At 35.5% G+C, this 21,413-nt stretch overlaps 1 protein-coding gene across 1 annotated transcript; it reads right to left on the reverse strand.

The window, feature by feature from the left end:
• Positions 1-42: 42 nt before the first annotated feature.
• LOC122318842 (zinc finger CCCH domain-containing protein 6-like) lies at positions 43-5,598 on the reverse strand. The gene is made up of 4 exons (XM_043136529.1): positions 5,186-5,598; positions 1,806-2,012; positions 1,487-1,611; positions 43-1,366 (listed from the first exon to the last, which is right to left on the reverse strand). The coding sequence occupies exons 1-4, from the start codon at positions 5,243-5,245 to the stop codon at positions 256-258; spliced, it is 1,503 nt and encodes a 500-aa protein (XP_042992463.1). The 5' UTR covers positions 5,246-5,598; the 3' UTR covers positions 43-255.
• Positions 5,599-21,413: the final 15,815 nt, after the last annotated feature.

Genomic DNA, 21,413 nt, shown 5'->3' on the forward strand with positions numbered 1-21,413 from the left:
AAACAATATCAGACTTTTGGAGCCCTAAAATATTGCCCATAATTGATTAAAACCAGCAAAATTATTTGATTAAATTTCAAACTGCACCAGCAACCAGTTGTTTCCTTCTTAATATGTGAAAATATCAATCCTCTCTCTCTCTCTAGAAACTCTGTTCCAACTCTCCGGGGAAATTCTATGTACAGAAGACTCAACTAGAATAACGCCGCAAAAGAAATCAAAGTGACTGCAGGAAGCCTCGCGGTGAAAGTAAATTTATATCCCCCCAGTAATTTCCCCACCCAGTCTCATTCTCTTTGCACTCGGGAACTCTTCTATAATACTACTACCCGTCCGCCACTGGTACGACATGTCGTGCTGGAATGGACAACTAACGCCGTTTCGGCAGCCCTTTGGCCCATTAAAGTATATGCAACGTTTTTTACTCTTGGGTTTCATTTCTCCATGTTTAATATTTTGTACGAGGCTTTGAAGTTCACCCTTTTGTCCAAGCATAGGTTGTTCCCGAGGTTCTTGCTTTTCTCCTCCATGTTGCCTAATGAGGTTCTTATAGTAATTTGCATCCTTAACAGGTTTAGCTTCCATGGCAGTGAAACTAGAAATTGAAGCTTTAATTGGTTGTGCAGGCATTGCACTTAATGCGGGTCGAACCTGATTCAATGGTGCACCGTAAAGATTTCCGTTTGCCGGCTTAGTCGGTAGGACTTTGTTGGGTTCAGGGCAGGACAAGGCAAGTGATGGAACTACTGGCTTCATCCCATTGTCTGGATGGGGAGGAAGTGTACTGTTCAGAGTAGGTCTCACCCCGTTGGAAACTTGGTACAAGAATCCATTACCAGGCCTTTGTATATCAGGTTTTGAGACTGTCGGATATACTGTTGGAGTTACTGGCTTAGACACATTCATGGGTGCAGTTCCTGTATTGGCAGGTTCACTTAGCGTATTTGCAGGAGGGGGGCTTACTGGATTTACTGGTGGAGGATGATCAGCAATCAATTTCTGGATCATTTTTGGGTCACTAAGGATTTTGATGAGCAAATCAGTATCGATCAAGCTTCCCTGCTGGTTGGTTTTCATGAGTGAGGCCAAAGCAGTAGATGCCGTGGCAATCACGTCTGCACCCACCTTGGGTAGAATTTCTAGGGCGTTCTCAATGGTAGGTGCCCCAGAGGTAGAGCATTTTGGGGTTGGAGAGTTCAAAGTTTCAGATGGCAATGGCTGTGGGCAAACAAGGGTGTTCTTCATGGGTTGTGTCAAATTGGATGGTATGACTGCAGACTCCTCTTCTTCGATTGGATTTGTGGGGACTATGGGAGTGAGGCTATCATCACAATGTTCGCTTTCTATGTCCCTAGACACAGAAGGACTGCAAAGGAAAAATGAAGAGGAAAGGCATCAGACTCGTATATGTAAAAGTTAACAGGGATTATAGTATAAACCAACTTCCAGAGATAAGATCAAATAAATAAATAAATAAAAAGTCAACCTAGGAGGAATGGCCGAAGGGCGTGGATAAACGGCTTCGAGCACTCTTGTTTCCCTTATGTTTTGAGCCTCCACTTCTTTGCTTTCTTCACCGGCTACAACTTGCCAGTTGTGACTCATAACAAACTGTTCACATAATAGTAAGGAAAGCATAATTCAGTACTGATTCAAGATCACAACTAATGAAAGCATAATTAAATGCTGATTCAAGAGCATAACTTTATACGAGAAATTGGATATGAAATGTAGAGTTTTCCTCACGATACAGACAATAGACAAGACCACGTGCTTGCAGCGCGCACACACTAAAAGAGACCAACCTTGGGAGGGCATTTCCATTTCAATCGACGGGCTTGGATAGGTTCTTTCTTCAAATGTTTCTCAGACGGACTGCCTCCAAACCCAGGTGGAAAATGATTAGATTCCATAGTTTCAGAATGCAGCATCCATGATGTCCTTGATTGAAGATGATCTTCTGATCTCAGCCCAACCTCTGCAGGACAATCCTCCAATGAAAACAGTTTTACCTATTTAAAACCAGAAATTAGTTCATCACCAGTAAATTACAAGTAATTATGTTATACTGGCTCCTTCAAATTTTTCAAAAGAAACTGCCACAAGAAAGGGCACTAATAAGATCGTATATAGCAAGCTCATGACAAAGAATATTTAGCTCCTTTACTAATTATTGCCGAGGATATGAACCATATAGGATGCTTCACAACACCAAACAAACATACAGCATAATTATATCATATGACTTCAGCATAAAGAGTCCCCATAATTCTCAGTCCCGTGAGAAGCAAATCATCCCTGAAATTTTTAATCCTAGTTACCATCTATCTTTCTTAACGTAATGTATAATTTCAAGGGAAGATATTTAATGAGACTTCAACTTCTAAATGATATAGCAGGTAAAGAAGGATTTTAACGGACATAAGCTGAAGTGCATATTACTTGAAAAGAAGTCCCTACTGAGGATGCTATAATCCTCTACCACATACCGAAAAACTGACAGATATATAGGGAAGTGAAAAGCAATATAAGGCAACAAACATCAATAGAGCCTTTAGCTAGCTTAAAAAAAATTACTTGACAGCAAAGTAAGCCATCAGTTAAGTTTTCTAATTTCTAATCCCATTCAACTTTCAGAAGCCCTGGAGCCTGAATGGCATTAGTAGTAACATCCATCATAGTCACAGATACAGGTTAATGAAATAACCCAATTTTCAATTGCCCCATCTGGATTCTTATCATGGAATTGATCACTTGCACATCTTTTGCATGTTCAGATGATCTAACTCACTGCCAACCTTGTCAAGTAAAATGGTTATTTCTAGTCTGTCTAGACACCTTACTTGTCAAAACCATATTTCTAGTTTGCATAGATGACATCACAAAAAGTCCTTTACATTCTTCTTGAAGATAATTGGTTTTTGTTTTTGTTGTTTTTATTATTATTACAATATTTTTTATCTATCACAATTCACAGCTTCATAGTCGAGAAAAGGACCTAATTCCTGCAATTCCATAAACTAATAATCACCATCTATTACCATACATGATCCTTTGATCCTTTCATGACTCTGAAAATGAATCATTCAGAAGCACTCAACTCATATATATAAGTTACAAAGAAGATAGTTACATGATTGCATGTCAACACAATTGAAAACATAGTTTTAATGCATATGCCACCATATGTTTAATGCATTGTTCATAATCATAGGTGTTTCCTTCTTTTGGGTTTATATGCCAGGTCCTTAAACATCCACAGAAAGTTGATGTGATTCATAAAACATTTTCCCAACCCCAAGATGATTATTTTGGGGTCAGAAAGCTTTTGCCCTCTAAAAATCTGAATCAAACCTTAACATTACAGTTTGCAAATATTAAGAAAGCTATTGTCAAGAGTAACTCTGTAAATGTCTGTTAAATCTTACTGTCTGCTGCAATTGATATCTTTTTAACGTTACCGGGAGGGGAGAAAACTAATACCTGATGGTACGGTTATCCGGTCCTTGTGATATCTTTTTACCTTATTCAGGTCCATTATACCTCTACATACATAAAACACAATTTTAAGACCGCCAAAATTTTGCAATTTGTCCTTTATGCTGTCACCTCACCGGTTCAAGCGCCTAAGGGATCTGTCTCATGTAAACTTGAGAAAAACCAATGACCATCGAAGTCTTTTCCATATTTATAAGAAGTTTATCAATATAATTGATTTAAGAAAAAAAATGCAATTGGTTTTGGAACATATTGAATTCGAATAGATTGACCATATTTCTATGATCCCATAATTTATACGGTACATCAAAATATCATAATCAAATTTTCATCCATCAAGGGGGAAAAGGTTTGGCTCTGGGTCATTAAATTCTTGGATCCCTATCACTTGTTTTTAAAATTAAGCATATTATAATAACTCTGGAGGCCAAATTGTTTGTCCCTTTTGATAAATTTGGAGCTTTCACTGTTATGCAAGCCATTTTAAAAGAAAAAATAAAGAGTGAAACACCCTTTATTTACTCATTTTATGATGATATAGTCCAAACACTTGAACTGTCCCCTCATACGGTCATTTCTTTATTATAGAAACTATGAAATTATATAGCATGGTACCAAAAAATGGGCCCCTAAAAACATGAGGTTGAATAGATAATTGGGGAATTGACAGCTGAAACTTTCTAGCTATTAAGTTAATAATAAATGTTCCCAAAATAATGATTGAAGGCAGATTTTTAATGGAAGACAAATTTTAATCCGGTATCCATGGCACCCCAAAGAGATTAAATTTGACCCGTGCACTGCCATGGATTGATATTCATCTTGTCATATAATTATATAAGAGATTAGGATTCATAAATTTCCAGTGACCATTAAGCATTTTTCAGTAGAGAATACCCCCAGTTTTCTTTTTCATTATATTTAGAAAGTTATTTCCTTATATTTTACTATTTTTTTGTGTTAAATAAGTCAATTAAAAACTAATATAAATATAAAGACCTGATTTCCTTTAAAAATAGGAAATCCTGATTTAATCACTCTACCTAACAAACATGTATGTGAAGGACTCCCACCATGATTACCCCCAAAAATTATTTTACAGGTTTTGATAGCAGAAACTAGAATCCATTTTACCAAATCAAGCTCTTAATGTCACCAAGCTGTTTTAGAAATCTTTATATTTTTCCACTATAGTTTTGTCAAGTTTTGATCTCTAGCCTAATTATCCTGCATTCGAACTGTATTAATCCGGTGGATTATTTCAGAATCGGTGACTGATCGATGTTTCACGATCACCTACTCTGTTTTTTTTTTTTTTTTTTTTAATTTTTATTTATTTATTTATTTATTTATTTATTTATCATTGAAAATCTAGGAAATAGGAAATTAATATTGATTATAAAGTAATTATCCATGATCATGATATAGAAAGATTTAAAAATAAAAATCCGATTAACATGATCTGCTGAGTGAATATTTTCTCACTTGTAAATAGGAAAAGATCGAAGGAGTACATTGAATCGCATCAACAGAAATAAATGCGAAGCCCCTCGCATCCAATAAAATCAAACCGTAAATATTTGATTTATTGTATTAGATCAGATTTTAAGAAATAAAACTCGGATTAATTTACGCCAAGAAAAAAAAAAAAGAAAACAAGCTTCGATCAGAGATATTGCATTTATACCTGACAGAGCTTAACTCCAGGAGACCACGAAACCCTCTTCGTATTCCTCGACCGCTTCATACCTAAATCGCAAATTTTTTCCCCGCTTCGATTATCACCTAGTCTCTCGGGAATCGACAAAACAACAACCAGACTAATAATCGATCCGGTTAGAGATTTGGAGACCCTAAGTCTACGATTAACGCCCAAAACGAAATCTAAAATCCCTAGATTTCACTACGGTTTTTAGAACCTACAAATCGAAGAAGAAGAAGAGGACAAGGTGGGAGCAGGAGGTGATACAAGGAAGATTATGAAGGAGAGAGAAGAGGCGTCTACAGGACGTATCTGGAAACCCTAGAAGCCTCGTTTGAATTCCGATAAGTATCGGAGCCTATTCGTATCCTTGTGGGTCTGATGCTGTATCCAGCGCTACATCCAACGCGCAAATATATATCGAAAGAGAGAGAAGATTAGGAGGCGTTATAATTGGAGCGTGTGTGTACGCGCTTTGGATGAAGAGGTTGCTGTGCGTTGCCGTTGCGCTGCTACTTTTAAATCTTCCTATTTATTCATTTAAAAAAAAAAATTTGGTAATTATATTATTATATTATAATTTTTTAATATTATTTTTATTTTAAATTTTGAAATGAAATATTATTATATTATAATTTTTTAATATTATTTTTATTTTAAATTTTAAAAAAATTAAATTATTAATTATATTTTAGAATAATTTTATATATAATTATAAAGTCATGTAAATGTTTTGAAAAAAATAATATATATTATTAAAAATTAATTTTTTAAATCTCATATTTTATTTATTTTTTTCAAACGATTACGTGGCGATAACACAATTTACGGTTATAAATATCTTTTCTCTATATTTTATATGAAATTTTGTAAAAATTATAATGATTAGATGAAATGAAATAAAATAATTTACCATTTGATAATTAAACATGCCTAAATCTTCTTTATTATTTAATTATTTTTTATTCAATTTAGTTTGATTAAAAATTTCAAAACATGATTTTTTTTATATAATTTAAAAAAATTAAATTAAATTAACAAACATAATCATGTAATTTAATTAAAATAACTTCAATTTTATAAAAATTGACTCAAAAAGAAAAAGAATGTCAATTTTTATAAAATTAAATTTATCTTTAATTGAATTTCATAATTATATTAATTAACTAAATTTATTTTCTATTAAATTAGATAAGAATGTTGTCATTTTTTAAAATTTTTAATCCAAATTTAAAAAGTCAAGGCCAAAAAAATAAGTAAATAATGAAACAATAATAAAAAATTTGTTAGGCAATCATTACCCTTTATATATACACAATGCTAGAGTAGGGTGCACAAGCGCCCAATGCAAATGGGCTTTCTCTTTTTTATTTTTTTAAATATTTTTTAAGAATTCTTAATTATTAAAATATATATAATCTAATATTTTTCTTAATTATTAAAAATATTAAAATATATAAATAAATATATTTAATAAAGATATCTTAATCGTACTATCATTTTTCTTTTTCTTTATATATTTGTGCTTTTAGGCTTTTGCTTACTTTGACGAGGCGGCGGCACTTCGTATCCTATGCGCTTTCGTCTTTACTTGCGAGTTGCGTGTCGGTGTCGGTGTCGGCAATCCCTTTTTCTTTAGAATTTTTTTTGCCAATAATAATGAGATAACTTCCTCTTAAAACTGCTCGTATTCGCCTTCAGTTTTTTATTTAAATATTTTATTCATTAAAATATATCTAGTAAAAAATGGAGAAAGATGTTTCTCTACCTACATAAGTCTTAGCTAATAAAGATTAGAAAATTTTAGGCTACGTTTAAATAATAAAATGATTTTAGATAATCCATAAATAATAATAAAAAATAATAAAAAATTAATTATAAAATATTTGTTGAGGTAAAAATAAGTTAGTGGGCATTTTCTTGTACAAACCTTTTTATAAAATTGTATTGTAACAAGTGTTGAAATGGAGAGATGTGAAATAAGTTGAAGTCTACTCAACACGGCTCGAGCAGAACTCACAAAGAGTTTACTTGATAGGCGCGCAACACAATGCTCGAGCGGAACTTATATAGAAAGTTCGCTTAATTTGCACTCAATACAAAGCTCAAGCTGTACTAACACAAAGAGTTCACTCAAGTATTATTTGACGTGAAGCTCGAGCGGCAATCTAGACAGAGTTCGCTCAAGCCTTACTCAACATGGCGCTTGACCGGCTTCTGAAGTACAGCGTGCACTCAACACCTCACTCGAGCTAATGTTCATACAACTTAAATTCTCTAGGGTTTGAGCCAAAGGTTTGAAATCCGTTCCGGTCAGCATTTCGGTTGAGACACTGAAACAAAATATTTCAATACCGGTATATTTCGGTGTATCCTTTCAAGATAGATAATAAATGAATAAATTATATTTAAAGAAACTATATTTCAAAATAACATCAATGCAAAACTTAAAAATATACATATTGAGAAAATTAATAATATTTTTTTAATATAAATCTTAAATATATATATATAACACATATTTATTAATATATTTATTTTATTTTTAAAACCATAGTAAATCCCAGAGTTGACTTGCATGCAAAATTTTTATAAACTATTATAAATTTAACTTTGGTCTCATTGGAGTTGGTCGTGTTGTTAAATTATATATGAAGTTTTACTAGATAAGTAAAGTAAAAAGTGGTGACAACTAGCAAGTAAAAGTAAAAAGTGATTTGGTAGGATAGTCTTGTGCACAAAAATTGTAGATTGGGTTTTAAAAATACAATTTGGTCCCTCAATTTTCTGCTTATTTACAAAAGACTTCAATGTTAATTTTAGTTTTGGACCAGAATTACGATTCCTGCCGAAATATCCTAATTCGGTCAAAATTGATCGAACTTGGCCAAAACGGCTGGAATAGGTACCTACCCCGTGTCGATTACTGTTCCGACACGAAAAATTCTAGTAATTTTGACCAGAACCGAACGATTTTTAAAACTTTGGTTTGGGCGCTGTGTTTTTGGATAAGTATAAAAGGAACATTTTTATTTTGCCTTGGGGTGGAGAAATTGAGCTAAAACAGAGCGTCATTCCAAGAGCACTTGAGAGAAACTCCAATCCATATTCAAAGCAAAATCTCTTTTGGAAAATATATCTCCACCTTATCATTATCATAATCAAGATTAAACACAATTGAGTCCCTTGGAGTGGACATGTTCATTGGCTAGAAGGTTTCTAGAGTTGCTATTGATGCATAGATCGAAAGGTTCTCATGGAAAGCTATAGGAATGTTGGAGTTCCGACAATGCATACATGTAGAGATAGAGTGGGTCACTTGTGGTATTGCAAGTCAAGTTTAGCTATTACAAAAGTTTTGTAATTGTCTCTAAATTAGTTATAATAAACTAAAGTTTCTATAGTAGATTTAGAGTTTGAAGATGTTCTTCAAATGAGTTTCCATTTCTTGATCAAATTGTTGTGTTGATTATTTGTGTGATATGTCCCATTGATTAATTGTTTGTCTAACAACATTTTTAAATGAAAAACTCTGCTTGCACACGGGGTGGGGGAATCCCCGCATACACGTACAACCACGTGTTATAATGAAACAATCTGTTTCATTATTAAACATCTCAGTTGAAATTTAAAATGCAACTGATCCACAATTCCTTCGGTTTTTCATAACTCCTTCGGTTTGGAATCTTCCTGAGTGGAAGAGTATGAAGAAGACACATAGAAGAGAACCACAAAGACTACCTCTCATCTTTCTCTCCTTCGCATCTGAAACCTCATCCTCTTCTAATTTATTTATTTATTTTTTATTCTTCTCATCTGAAACGCAACACCCATCTCGTATACCCACGAAACAATTTTCCTCAAGTCTTCAAAGCATTCTTCTATTTTTTATTTATTTATTAATCTCATCTGAAACGCAGCACCCATCTCGTATACCCACGGAACAGTTTTCCTAAAGTCTTCAAAGCACTCTCTCTCTCTCTCTCTCTCTCTCTCTCTCTCTCTCTCTCTCTCTCTCTCTCTCTCTCGCTCTCTCATCTATGCTTTCTTTTTTGCTGTCTATGATTTTTATCCGAAATTTCCATATTTTCATTACAAATCTCAAGACCCATATTATCTTGCACTTTCGCGTTCATTTGTTTCAGAAAAATCAAAGCTTTGATGTAAATATGGAGGAAGAAGAAGGTTTCAGTAGTTGGGTTAATCATGTTTATTTTTTTAATGGCTGGCGTGGGTCAATGAGTGCGCAAAAGGTCTGCTAGACGTGTACATGTAGTAGAATTGTTTTTAAATAGACCACCAAAATTGATTTACACCTATTTACCCCCTCTAGGTGTTGTGTTGGGGTAGAACTATTGTTTTTTCAATATTAAATAGTAGTGAATGGTAATAAAAATAGTTAAAATTATATCAAAAGTAATGATAAAATATTGAATAGTTCAGATCACTCCACTATGCAAATACAGCCTTAGTCATACCTCTCAACTCTTGCCCATTTGCGATTAATGTACCTTTTTTAAGCATTAGATTATGTTTGGATAGTGAGTTGAGATGAAAGTTGAATAAAATATTGCTCGAATATTACTTTTTAATATTATTGTTGTTTTGAGATTTGAAAAAGTTGAATTGTTTATTGTATTTTGTGTGAGAGTTTATAAAAATTGTAATGATAAGATGATATGACACGAGATTGTTTGAGAGTCTATCTCAATCCAAACTGAGCCTAGATCTCCTATGGCATTGAATAATTTAGATAAGATCTTTACGTTATATGTTCATACATCTTAGTTAACAGAAGAATTGTCTTATCTTGTGGGTCTACTACATGTTAAACTATTTTTTTTTTTTTTTTATAATTCAAAATAAATATAAAAATAGATTTTAATAATTCTTTTATTAGAAAGAAAGAAAATTTTTCGACATTTGTGGGACTTCCTTGACAGGCCACCGTCGGCTGCCTCATGGTGGCAGGCTAGGTTAGACCACCATGAGTGGTAAGTTTTAGCCACCCTTGTGGTCTGGCCACTACATGGTGGCCAGTGGTTGGGAGGAGAGGTCTCCCGAGTCCCCTCCTTGAAGCTCTCATTTTTTTTTTAATAAAAATAGTTATTAAGATATTTTATTTTCAATTAGAATTTTGAAAATATGAAAAACATTTTGACATGTGGTGGGCTTACATAATAATACGTGTCATCCAAATTATGTAATACCACAAAATGTTAATCTTAAAAAAACATGGCTTATTGAGAATCCTAATGAAACGAATTTCACATGACCACAAGACTACTAATAATAGGAGTCTTCATGAAGTTGACAAGAAGAGTCCATTTGAACTCAAACTTGGAGATGACGTGAATGATGCTAATGAAGACTTAGTTATTAGTTGTTTTGTAAACTCTACTTAAGTGTTTGAGTATGATCTTGGTTGTGCAATGATTATTTATAAATATACGTACACAATTTCCAAAATTTAAGGAAGGAGAAATATATTTTCCAAACATAAGAGTGTTTTTGACTTGGTATCACAACCATTTGACTCATGTCTTCCTTGCCTTTTCCTACGGCCTCGTCACCATCTTCTTCTTCAACCCCTGCTTCTGCTCTGCTTCCCTATTGAGCCATCCGCATTAGACTCCAAATCACAAGTGACATGGCAAGCATCAAACACATCAACTAGAACTCTAGAACTTTCAGGAATTACGTAGATAGCTTGAGGCTTGTCCTCTGGACACTACTATAACGGTTTTGGCAGAGGAATTCAACAACTTCTATGTTATGTAATGTGATTTGGTAGTGCACACTTACCGTCTGTAAAAATACCTAGGAAGGACTCCTTTTATACATCTATAAATAAAGCCCTGTACATCTCTATTTTGTATCAACGAAATACGAAAATATTCATTTCTTCTCAAAGTCTATCATGATATCAAGAGCCATCAAGTGACTAACGCCTTCTTCCTTCCTTTTTTTTTTTTTTTCCTTCTTCTTTCTCTTCACCATGGCTAGTGATGGTTCTTCTTCAGACAAAGCTGCATCTCTTCCAAACACTTTTCAACTTCCCTATAACTTCTCCCACTTACATTAATCTCATTTCAATCAGCAAGTTGACTTCTTAGTTATCGTACTTATTATTTTTCTCACATAATTTTTGTTATATTCAGGACCTCTTCAATTGGAGGATGATCGGAGTAGCTAAACTCTACCAAGGATTATATCATCTGCAAATTTTAGGCACTTCTGCTTCTTGTAATACCATTACTATTCCTTATTGTAACTTAGTAAAAAACAATTATTATCTTTGGCACTGTCATCTTGGAGATTTATCTGATTCTAGACTGCATGACTTAGCATATTATATTTCTTGTTTGACTAATTCAGGTAATGGTTCTTCTGCTGTTTTTCCTTTAGCCAAAATGAAAAGATTATCATTTCCATTAAGCACTTTAGTTTCTAATTCAATTTTTGAACTAATTCATTGTGATGCCTCGGGCCCTTTTTCCATCACTTCTTACAATGGATTCAAATATTTTTTAACAATTATAGATGATTATAGTTGATGTACTTGGGTCTATTTACTTAAATCCAAGTCTGAGACTAGATCATATGTTGTCCAGATGACTAACACAAGAGGGGGGTGAATTGAGTTGTATTAAAAAAATAACAATTATAAATCAAATATATAATATAAAATATAAACAAAATATGAAATAACAATAAATATAAAGAGTAAGGGCAAGAGAGAAGCAAACTCAGTATGTTAACGAGGTTCGGCCCCACTGCCTACGTCCTCGCCTCAAGCTACCCCTTGAGGATTCCCAAATTCACTATTCAACCTCCTTCAGATGGAGATCGAAACCTATTGCACTTTTCCCTCGGGTCCGTCGTTCGGCAGGCCGTAGTAAGTCACTAGCACCTTTTCGCTTCTCCCTGTTACGGACCCAATGCGACTACTTCGAGATAGTCAATCTCCAAAAAATGATGAAGAAGTGAAGAGAAGAATGAAGAAGAGAAACTGAGTTTGTATTAACTTTCTTGATTCTTTCCTCTGTTATTTTCCTTCCTTTTATAGAAGTTCATCAACGCCCTTCCGTAACGGCCTTTGTACAATTAGAGAAGAATTATAAAACGCTGCGTATCAAATGACAACTAAAACTATTACAATTCTGAATACAAAAAATTACGCCGTTCTATTAAACTTAACGACACCACTTCACGTTCACTACATGTTCTTCAAAACTCAGCACTTCATTAAGTAGCATTTTTAACTGTCACTTCCCTTCCTCACTCATGCTGCCACAACAAATCCCAGCATCTTTCCTTTCATTCCTCATGCTGTTGTCCACCATTCCTTGCAACTCCTTTGCCTTTCTATGAATTCAACCGGTGACATACCCTCCCTCTCTATAACACCTTGCCCACAAGGGGAGGAAATGCCTCTCTCAACTTCCAGTATGGTTCCTAGGTTGCCTCATCTGGTTTCATTCCTTGCCACTTAATCAAAACTTCCACAAGAGCTCTATTATTGACTGGTCTACTACGACTAAGGAGAATTTCTTCAAGTTCAGGCCTTAAGTCTCCATAAACATCTACTCAAGGTAGAGTTGTGAGAGGTGAAACATTATGGCCTATTTTTCTCTTCAAGCAAGATACATGAAATACAGGATGAATCTGAGTTGTAGCAGGTAATTCCAGCCTATATGCCAACTTTCCAATCCTCTGAGTAACTAAGAAAGGGCCATAAAATCGTGGAGACAACTTGAAGTTCTTTCGCAGGGCTACTGAATGCTGCTTGTAAGGTTGTAACCTCAAATAAACCCAGTCACCAACTTGAAATTCCCTTTCAGTTCTATGCTTGTCATAAAACGGTTTCATTCTATCTTGAGCAGCCGCCAAATTAGCATGTAACAACTCTGAGATTTGTTGTCTTGTCTTCAAATTCTCATCCACACCTGGATTATCAGTTAGTCCTAGTACATAAGCTTGTAACTTTGTTAGAGGAACTCCATACACCACTTCATAAGGCGTCATCTTTATTGAAGAATGAGTTGTGGTATTATACCACCACTTAGCTAAAGGTAACTAATCAGCCCACCCTCTTGGTTTATCACCAGAAAAACACCTGAGATACTGCTCCAATGTCTTATTGACAGCTTCTGTTTGACCATCACTTTGTGGGTGGTATGCAGAAGTATAGGAAAGCACAACTCCTTGCAACTTAAAAAATTCTTTCCAAAAGGAACTAATAAAAGTGGAGCCCCGATCAGAAACTATACTCTTGGGCATCCCATGGAGTTTGAAAATATTAGTCATAAATAATGAGGCAATTGTAGAGGCAGTGAAGGGATGTTTCACAGCTATAAAATGGGCATACTTTGAAAGCCTATCAATTACTACCATGATGACAGAATACCCCTTTGAATTAGGCAATCCCTCTACAAAATCTATGGAGATATAAGTCCAAACTATTTGTGGAATTGGAAGAGGCCACAACATTCTAGCAGGCTTAGTGTTCTCCATTTTGGTCCTTTGACAAACTTCACACTCCCTTATGAACTTCTTCATATCACCTTTCATGCCTGGCCAATAGAACTGAGACCTGGCCCTCTGTAATGACTTATGAAACCCTGAATGGCCTGCACTAGGGTTGGCATGTAGAAACTTCAAAATCTTCATTTTTATTTCAGCAACATCTGGTACATAAATTCTGTTATTTCTAAACAGGATGTCATGTTTAAGGCTAAAGGAGGAATGTTGAGAATGTCCCCCCTTCAAGCCATCGAGTACTTGCTGCACCACCTCCACCTCATCAGAGTCATAACCATTTTTTAATTCCTGCGTCTAAGAAGGGTTAGGAAAAGATATTTCAGATAATGATAAAGTGTGTCTTCATTACTTCCTTTCCTTGACAAGGCATTAGCGACCTTGTTTTCCACTCCCCTCTTGTATTGAATTGTAAAATCATATCCCATGAGCTTTGATATCCATTTCTACTATGCAAGAGTGCCCATCTTTTGCTCAAGCAAGAACTTCAGACTATGGTGATCAGTACGAACAAAAAATGAACCTCCAAGCAGATAAGGTCTCCATTTTTTTACTGCAATCACTAAGGCTAAAAGTTCTTTTTCATAAGTAGATAACAAAAGATTTCTACCCTTCAAAGCTTGACTTAAAAATGCATCAACACAACCCCAACACCATTACCACATGCATCACATTCTATTACAAAGGGCTGAGTGAAATCCCGTAGACTCAGTACAAGAGGACTTGTAACAGCCAACTTCAACTCTGTAAATGCCTCAGTAGCCCTCTCAGACCAATTAAAATTGTCTTTTTTCAATAATTCAGTCAATGGAGATGTTATTTGGCCATAATTCTTTATAAACTTCCTATAGTACCCAGTCAACCCCAAGAAACCCCTCAAGGATTTCACATTTTTTGGAACAGGCCATTTGATCATGGATTCTAATTTCTTAGGGTAAGCTTTCACTCCCTCTTTAGAAATTACCTAAATACTCCATCTTAGAAGAGGCAAACTTGCATTTACTTTTCTTTGCATATAGTTGATGATTCTCCAATGTTTGCAACACGGTTTTAAGATGCTGCAAATGAGAAACAGGATCCTTGCTATACACCAATATATCATTAAAAAAAAATAATAATAACAAAGTGTCTCAAGAAAGGCCTAAAAACATCATTCATAAGATCTTAAAAGGTGGAAGGTGCATTAGTGAGTCCAAATGACATCACAAGGAACTCATAATGACCTTCATGAGTTCTAAAAACAGCTTTCTCAATATCCTCTTCCCTCATTCGAATCTGATGATACCGACTCCTTGAATCCAATTTAGAGAAAATTGTTGCACCAGAGAGTTCATCCAACAGCTCATCTACAACTGGAATTGGATATTTGTCTTTAACTGTAGCTTGGTTAAGGAGTCTGTAATCCATACACATTCTCCAAGTACCATCAGCTTTCCTCACCAAAATTATAGGTGAAGAGAATGGAGATTGGCTAGGCCTTATAACTCCTGACTGCATCAACTCTGAAACAATCTTCTCTATTTCAGTCTTTCTAATAAAAGCGGTACTTATATGGTTTAACACTTACAGGTACTGATCCTTCTTTTAATTGGATTATGTGATCCTGACTCCTTCTAGGTGGTAACCCTTTAGGTTCTTCAAACACTCTTCCAAATTGAGACAACAATTCAGAAATTTCAGAACTCACTTTCTGTTCTTTCTCAGGATTAACATAAATCATTTGTAAAAATACCCCTTTGGTCTCCTTAGAAGAAAGCTTACATACTTCCTTGTCATCAATCACAGAAGTATGGTTAAAGGGTAAACCCTTAAGACAAGTGACTACCCCTTCATAGGTAAATTCCATCTTCATCTCAACAAAGTCCCAAAGGACTGGTCCCAATGAAAGGAACCATTGCAACCCCAAAACAATATCACATCCTCCTAAAGAAAGAGTAAAAAAAGTCCATATTGAAGTTTGTACCTTGTATTTGCACCTCCACTTCAGTACAGTTCCCATTGCTCAACAACACATCTCCATTTGCCACCTTCACTGGTACTGATTGAGACTGCTGCATTCTTAAACCACACTTGGAAATTACTGCAATATCCACAAAGTTATGGGTACTGCTATTGTCAATTAAAATAACAACCCATTTCTTTCGGATTTTCCCCACAACCCTCATAGTTTGAGGACTTGTTGCTCCTCCCAATGCATGAAAAGAAATGGAAGCAATTTGTGGCTCATCTTACCTTTCATCTTCTACTAACTCAGGCTGCTAATCTTCTTTTGGGCTTGCATCATCATCAAGGCTAGTAGGCCAATCCATACTTTCCAGCAAAGAAAGCTTTGGCTTATCACACTTATGACCAAATCGATATTTCTCATCACAGAAATAGCATAAGCCTTTCTTTCTTCATTCTTGCATCTGCCATTCAGTCATCTTTTGTATTGGAATCTTGGACAAGGGTTGAAACTTAAGAGCACCCAAGATTGATCCAGATTGAGCCTGCTTGAAGGTGTTACTTCCACTGGATTGTACAAAATCCAGATTGCTATTTCTCCACTATCTCCTTGTGCTCCACACATATTGTTCTTGAATTTTTGCCAACCCAAAGGCATCATTAAGGTTGGTAGGATTCAGCATCCTCACTGGCAACCTTATCTCATCACGCAAGCCACTCAAGAAACAACTGAGTTTATTTCTTTATAAAATTCCACGAATTCTGTTAGACAAAATTTTGAATTCAGCTTTGTAACTAGTGACTATTCCCCCTTGCTTAAGCCTTGTAAGGGACTCCATAGGATCATCATACGGAGTTGACCCAAATTGAATATGAAGTGCCTTGACAAATTCTTCCCAACTACAAAACACCCCAACTTCACTAGTATTTTGAAACCACACCAATGCTTCATCATCCATATGGAAAGAAGCAAAAAATTTCCTTTGACCAGGAGGAATTTAATGATACAAAAAATACTAGTTGGTTCTGTAAATCCATGCAAACAGGTTCCTGCCATTGAATCTTGGAAACTCCATCTTTATTCCCTTAGTAAGGCTTCTGTCAAAATTGTCCCTTTGATTCTCACGATGATTCACCTCACCCATTCCTTCATGTATCTCTGGCCCCTCAATACCAGGTGCTGTATTGATTGAAATTCTTGAAATCTGTTGAAACAGATCATTAAACTTCTTTTCTTGGTTCTTTCTATCAATTCTTGTAGATTCTTATTGCTGTACCAACACTGCAATAGTATCCTCCAACTGTTTCAGCTGACGATCTTGCTGCTGTCTCAAATGGTTTAAAGAGTCCAACACTTGAGCATAGGATCGAGTTCCTTCTACCATGGCTCATGATACCAAAATGTTACAGACCCAATGTGACTACTTCGAGATAGTCAATCACCAGAAAATGATGAAGAAGAGAATAGAAGAATGAAGAAGAGAAACTGAGTTTGTATTAACTTTCTGATTCTTTCCTCTATTATTTTCCTTCCTTTTATAAAAGTGCTTCATCAATGCCCTTCCGTAATGGCCTTTGTACAATTACAGAAGAATTATAAAATGCTGTGTATCAAATGACAACTAAAACTATTACAATTCTGAATACAAAAAATGATGCTGTTCTATTAAACTAAATGAGACCACTTCACGTTCACTACATGTTCTTCAAAATGTAGCACTTCATTAAGTAACAGTTTTAACTGTCACTTCCCTTCCTCACTCGTGCTGCCACAACAAATCCAAGCATTTTCCCTTTCATTCCTCATGCATGCTGCTGTCCACCATTCCTTGCAACTCCTTTGCCTTTCTATGAATTCAACCTGTGACACTCCCTCTCACGGCTTCTCTCTTCATGTGTTCTCATCTCTCTCTCTCTCTCTCTCTCTCTCTCTCTCTCTCTCTCTCTCTCTCTCTCTCTCTCTCTCTCTCTCTCAGTGCAGCCACCTAGTATCGCCCTTTTCTCCACCACTTCGCAGCAGTCTCTTGGTGAGTCTCCATTGTTTGATCTAAGTCTAGCATTTTTGTCCCTGTATAGCAAAGCGTTGGTTGTGTTTTTCTTTTTGCAAGCCCCTCGGTTTTGAAAACATGGCGTCTTGTAGTTATATTTTTGGCTTCGGGCTTGTGTTCTTTTGGGTTACTTTTAATTTTTGAATTGTTCTTTACGTTAAGATATTTTTTTTGAAAATCAAATGTTTTGGTATTGGGGTTGAGTCGTGCATATCGTTTTGGACTTGTGTTTATATGGTTCGGTTTTTGGCCGGTTACATACTTGGTTCTCTTTTTGTTTCCGTTAAAATGTTTTTAGGTCGAGCTCAGATTCTAAATCATTTTGGACTCGTGTTTTAACTTATTATGGAGCAGATCGTGGGGGTTTCATTATTAAGTAAGTTGAGTTTTTTTATTCATTATTAAGTAAGTTGAGTTTTTTTATTTATGAAGGAGATTGGTGTCTGAGTGATATTTGAGTTAGGTATATTGAATGAATATTGATGGTATTGAAAAATTATGGTAATTTAGAGTGTTGGGAATTTAGGTTCTTGAAGAATTAAAACAGGTTATTTTAGCACCTTAGGCTTAAATATTGAAATACGTGTTCGATTGTAAATTTATAGGAATTAGTATTTGTTCGGCATTGTTGAGGAAATTTTCAAAAAGTTAAAAAATTTAGGTAAGTGGAGTTCCTATGCTAGAATTTGCATAAAAGGAAAATGAAATGATGTTGATCTTTAAAATAAGCATCTTTTGGTTTTTGAAAAGAAATTTAAAAAACAACATCAATTATTTGTTTTAGCATTACTGATGAACTCTGTAAAAAAAGGAAAGTATTTTTTTATGACTGGTGTAGATATGAACTTATTTTCTGACATTTTGTTTCTAAACTATGCAAAAGATAGCGAATATGAAATTTTGTGCATAAATTATATTTTTGTGATATGATTTTGTTTTGTTCTGAACTCTAATATGATATGATGGAATTTTTGAAAACTTTTGGCATGACATTCTGAATTTGGGATGTGGTTTGTGGATGATGATCTGTTTGACCTACCACGGGTGCTAATAGTGGCTTCTGTTTGGGTTAGTACCAACCGTTCTGTTTCTAGTGCACCTACTTTGGAAACAAAATGGTTTTCTGGTGATCTTTCCTGTGTGTACACTTGAGGCTCCGAAAATAATAAGGGGAAGATTCACATTCTGTTTCTGCTTGCCTAGCTACTGGGGTTTGCACAACCTTACCACATGGGTTAAACATGGCATTTGATGTGATATGATATTCTGGTGTAATGGTGGTCAGTTATGCTATGCCAAAAGGATTTTGAATAAGAATATTTTTAAACTTTCGCTCTGATATTTTTTATAACATGTTTTGACTTTGGATTTTAAAAATAGAAAGTGTTTTTGTTCTGCATTCTAAACTCTGTAAATACTCATGTTTGCACACCAGTATACGTTCTCTGCTTATTGAGTTATTGATAACTCACCCCTTATCTTCACAATATATTTTTCATATGATTTTGGAATAGTTCAGCTAAGGATCAGGATTATGGAGCATGGGTGAGATGATTATTTAAGTATAATGGATTGCTCATAGAAGATCTCTGAGAATTGACGGATTTTATCAAGAGATTTTGTAGTATTTCTGATAATTTTAATATTTGGAGTATATAAATATTTTGATGAAATGTGAGTTTTAAGTTTTAGGAAGTAATTCTCTGACCCTTGCGGGACCGGAGTCAGAGAATCACTATATCCTAGGAATAGACATTGGGTGGAATGAAGGTCGAGCTTGTGGTGATTATAGCGCCTCAAATGAGGCCAACAACCTGTGCCAATAACCTTGAGCATGTTGTAATTAATTAGATGATTTAGAAAAACATTTCTCAAATGGAGATTGATGATGAAGGAGAGGAGTTGGAAGGTGATTTATCAAGTAAACCGTGGTATGAAATGAGTAGGCCCAAAGTTTTTGAGGTAATGAAACATGAGCCATGAGAGATAAACCGATTTCCACAATGTACTGGTGCTTTCTTTCCACAGCTCCATTTTGTTGATGGGTGTGGTGGCACAATATGCAATGTGAAATTCCTTGATTTCTAAAAAGGGTGTGAAGAGCACGATACTTACCACTCTAATCACTTTGAAGGGATTGAGTTTTAGAATTAAGTTGTAACTCAACTTAGTTTTGGAATTGGATAAAAATAGAAATAACATCAGACTTTTGTGTTAATGCAAACCACCAAGTATACCTAGTAAAATCATCTAAAAAGGCAACATAATAACGGAAACCATCACAAGAAATAATAAGGGCAGGGCCCAAACATCAAATCAAATGAGTTGTAGTAGTTTGGTTTGTGGAATGTTGATGAGAAGCATGAATAGGCAATTGGGAACTTTTGGCTTGACATCAAATTGGACAAATTGAAGAAGGATCAGGAATGGAGACTGGAAGTGAGTTGTTAGAGATGACATGTTGAACTATCTGGAGAGAGGGATGGCCGAGTCTTGAGTGCCACTGAGAGAAAGTTGTGTGCTTGCCAACTAGAGTTTGAGGAGAAAAGGAAAATGCTGGAAAGGTGTAGTGACCATCATGCACAGGGCCACGAAGGAGGGGTGTCCCCGTCTTGGAATCCTTCATGATTAAACAAGAGCTGTGAAACTCAAAGAATACTAAATTGTCATGGCAAAATTGTCTGATAGAAACTAAATTTTTGGTTATATTTGGAACATGTAAAAGATTTTTGAGAGAAAAGGAACTAGAAAAAGATTTGAAGACACATTCACCAATGTTTGAAATCGATAGTGCAGTGCCGTTGCCAATACGAATCTGATCAGTACTAGTATATGCAGTCAAATTGAGGTTGAGGTGGGCTAAATTAGAGGTGACGTGATTGGTGGCAGCGGTGTCTGGGTACCAGGTTTGGTTAGGACTGGAGGCGGAGGTAGTGTAGTTGGCAGTGAGGGATCGAGATGGGTCACTCTGGTAGGCATGATCAAATCGGTGATTACATTTGAGTGCAACATGACCAACTTTGCCACAAACCTGGCAAGTGGGCTTCGAATGAGGGAGAGGAGAAGAATTTTGAGGTGAAGAGTTTGGAGTGAAATCGAGAAGGGAGAAGGAATTTGTGCGATCCCTACCAAGGTAGTTAGCATGGCCACGAGTAGAGAACGTGAAATTTGCTGAGAGGAGACTAGAGTTCGGATAAAGGTTCAATACGAGCGGTGATTAAGGTGATAAAGGCATCATAGTCAGTGCTTAGCCCCACAAATAAGTAGGAAACAAATTCAGCAGGGGAGGGGGGTTCCTATAGCACTCATTGTATCGGAAAGATGTTTAACCTTCCGAAAATACTCAAAAGCAAAGGTGGACCCTTTGGGAGGCGAATAGTTTATCTAGAGCAAACCACACTTCTCTAGCTATGGAATAGCCAACAACCTAGGCTGTGAGATTATCGGATAAAGAAGAGATAAGAGCACTTAGGATAATTGGGCCCATTTGTGTCTAGTTAAGAAATTCAGGGTTGGGTGTGGTTTCATCAGGTAGGAGACGAGGAGGGGGTGAACTAGAACCATTGACAAATTGAAACAATCGCTGACCTCTCAGATATGGAACCATTTGAGCTTGCCAGAGAAGAAAATTGTCATTGGTAAGTTTCACAGAAACAAGATGATTGAGATGGGGAAGAAGG

The sequence above is a fragment of the Carya illinoinensis genome, chromosome 8, assembly GCF_018687715.1.
Source record: "Carya illinoinensis cultivar Pawnee chromosome 8, C.illinoinensisPawnee_v1, whole genome shotgun sequence".
Lineage (NCBI taxonomy): Eukaryota > Viridiplantae > Streptophyta > Magnoliopsida > Fagales > Juglandaceae > Carya > Carya illinoinensis.

Bases quoted from the DNA above. Each gene is read 5' to 3' on its own strand.
- LOC122318842 (XM_043136529.1), bottom strand. From the start codon at position 5,245: ATGAAGCGGTCGAGGAATACGAAGAGGGTTTCGTGGTCTCCTGGAGTT. The intron at 2,013-5,185 runs GTATAAATGCAA...GGTTTTAAATAG, and splicing joins CTGGAGTTAAGCTCTGTCAG to GTAAAACTGTTTTCATTGGA. The intron at 1,612-1,805 runs GTTGGTCTCTTT...TTATGTGAACAG, and splicing joins AATGGAAATGCCCTCCCAAG to TTTGTTATGAGTCACAACTG.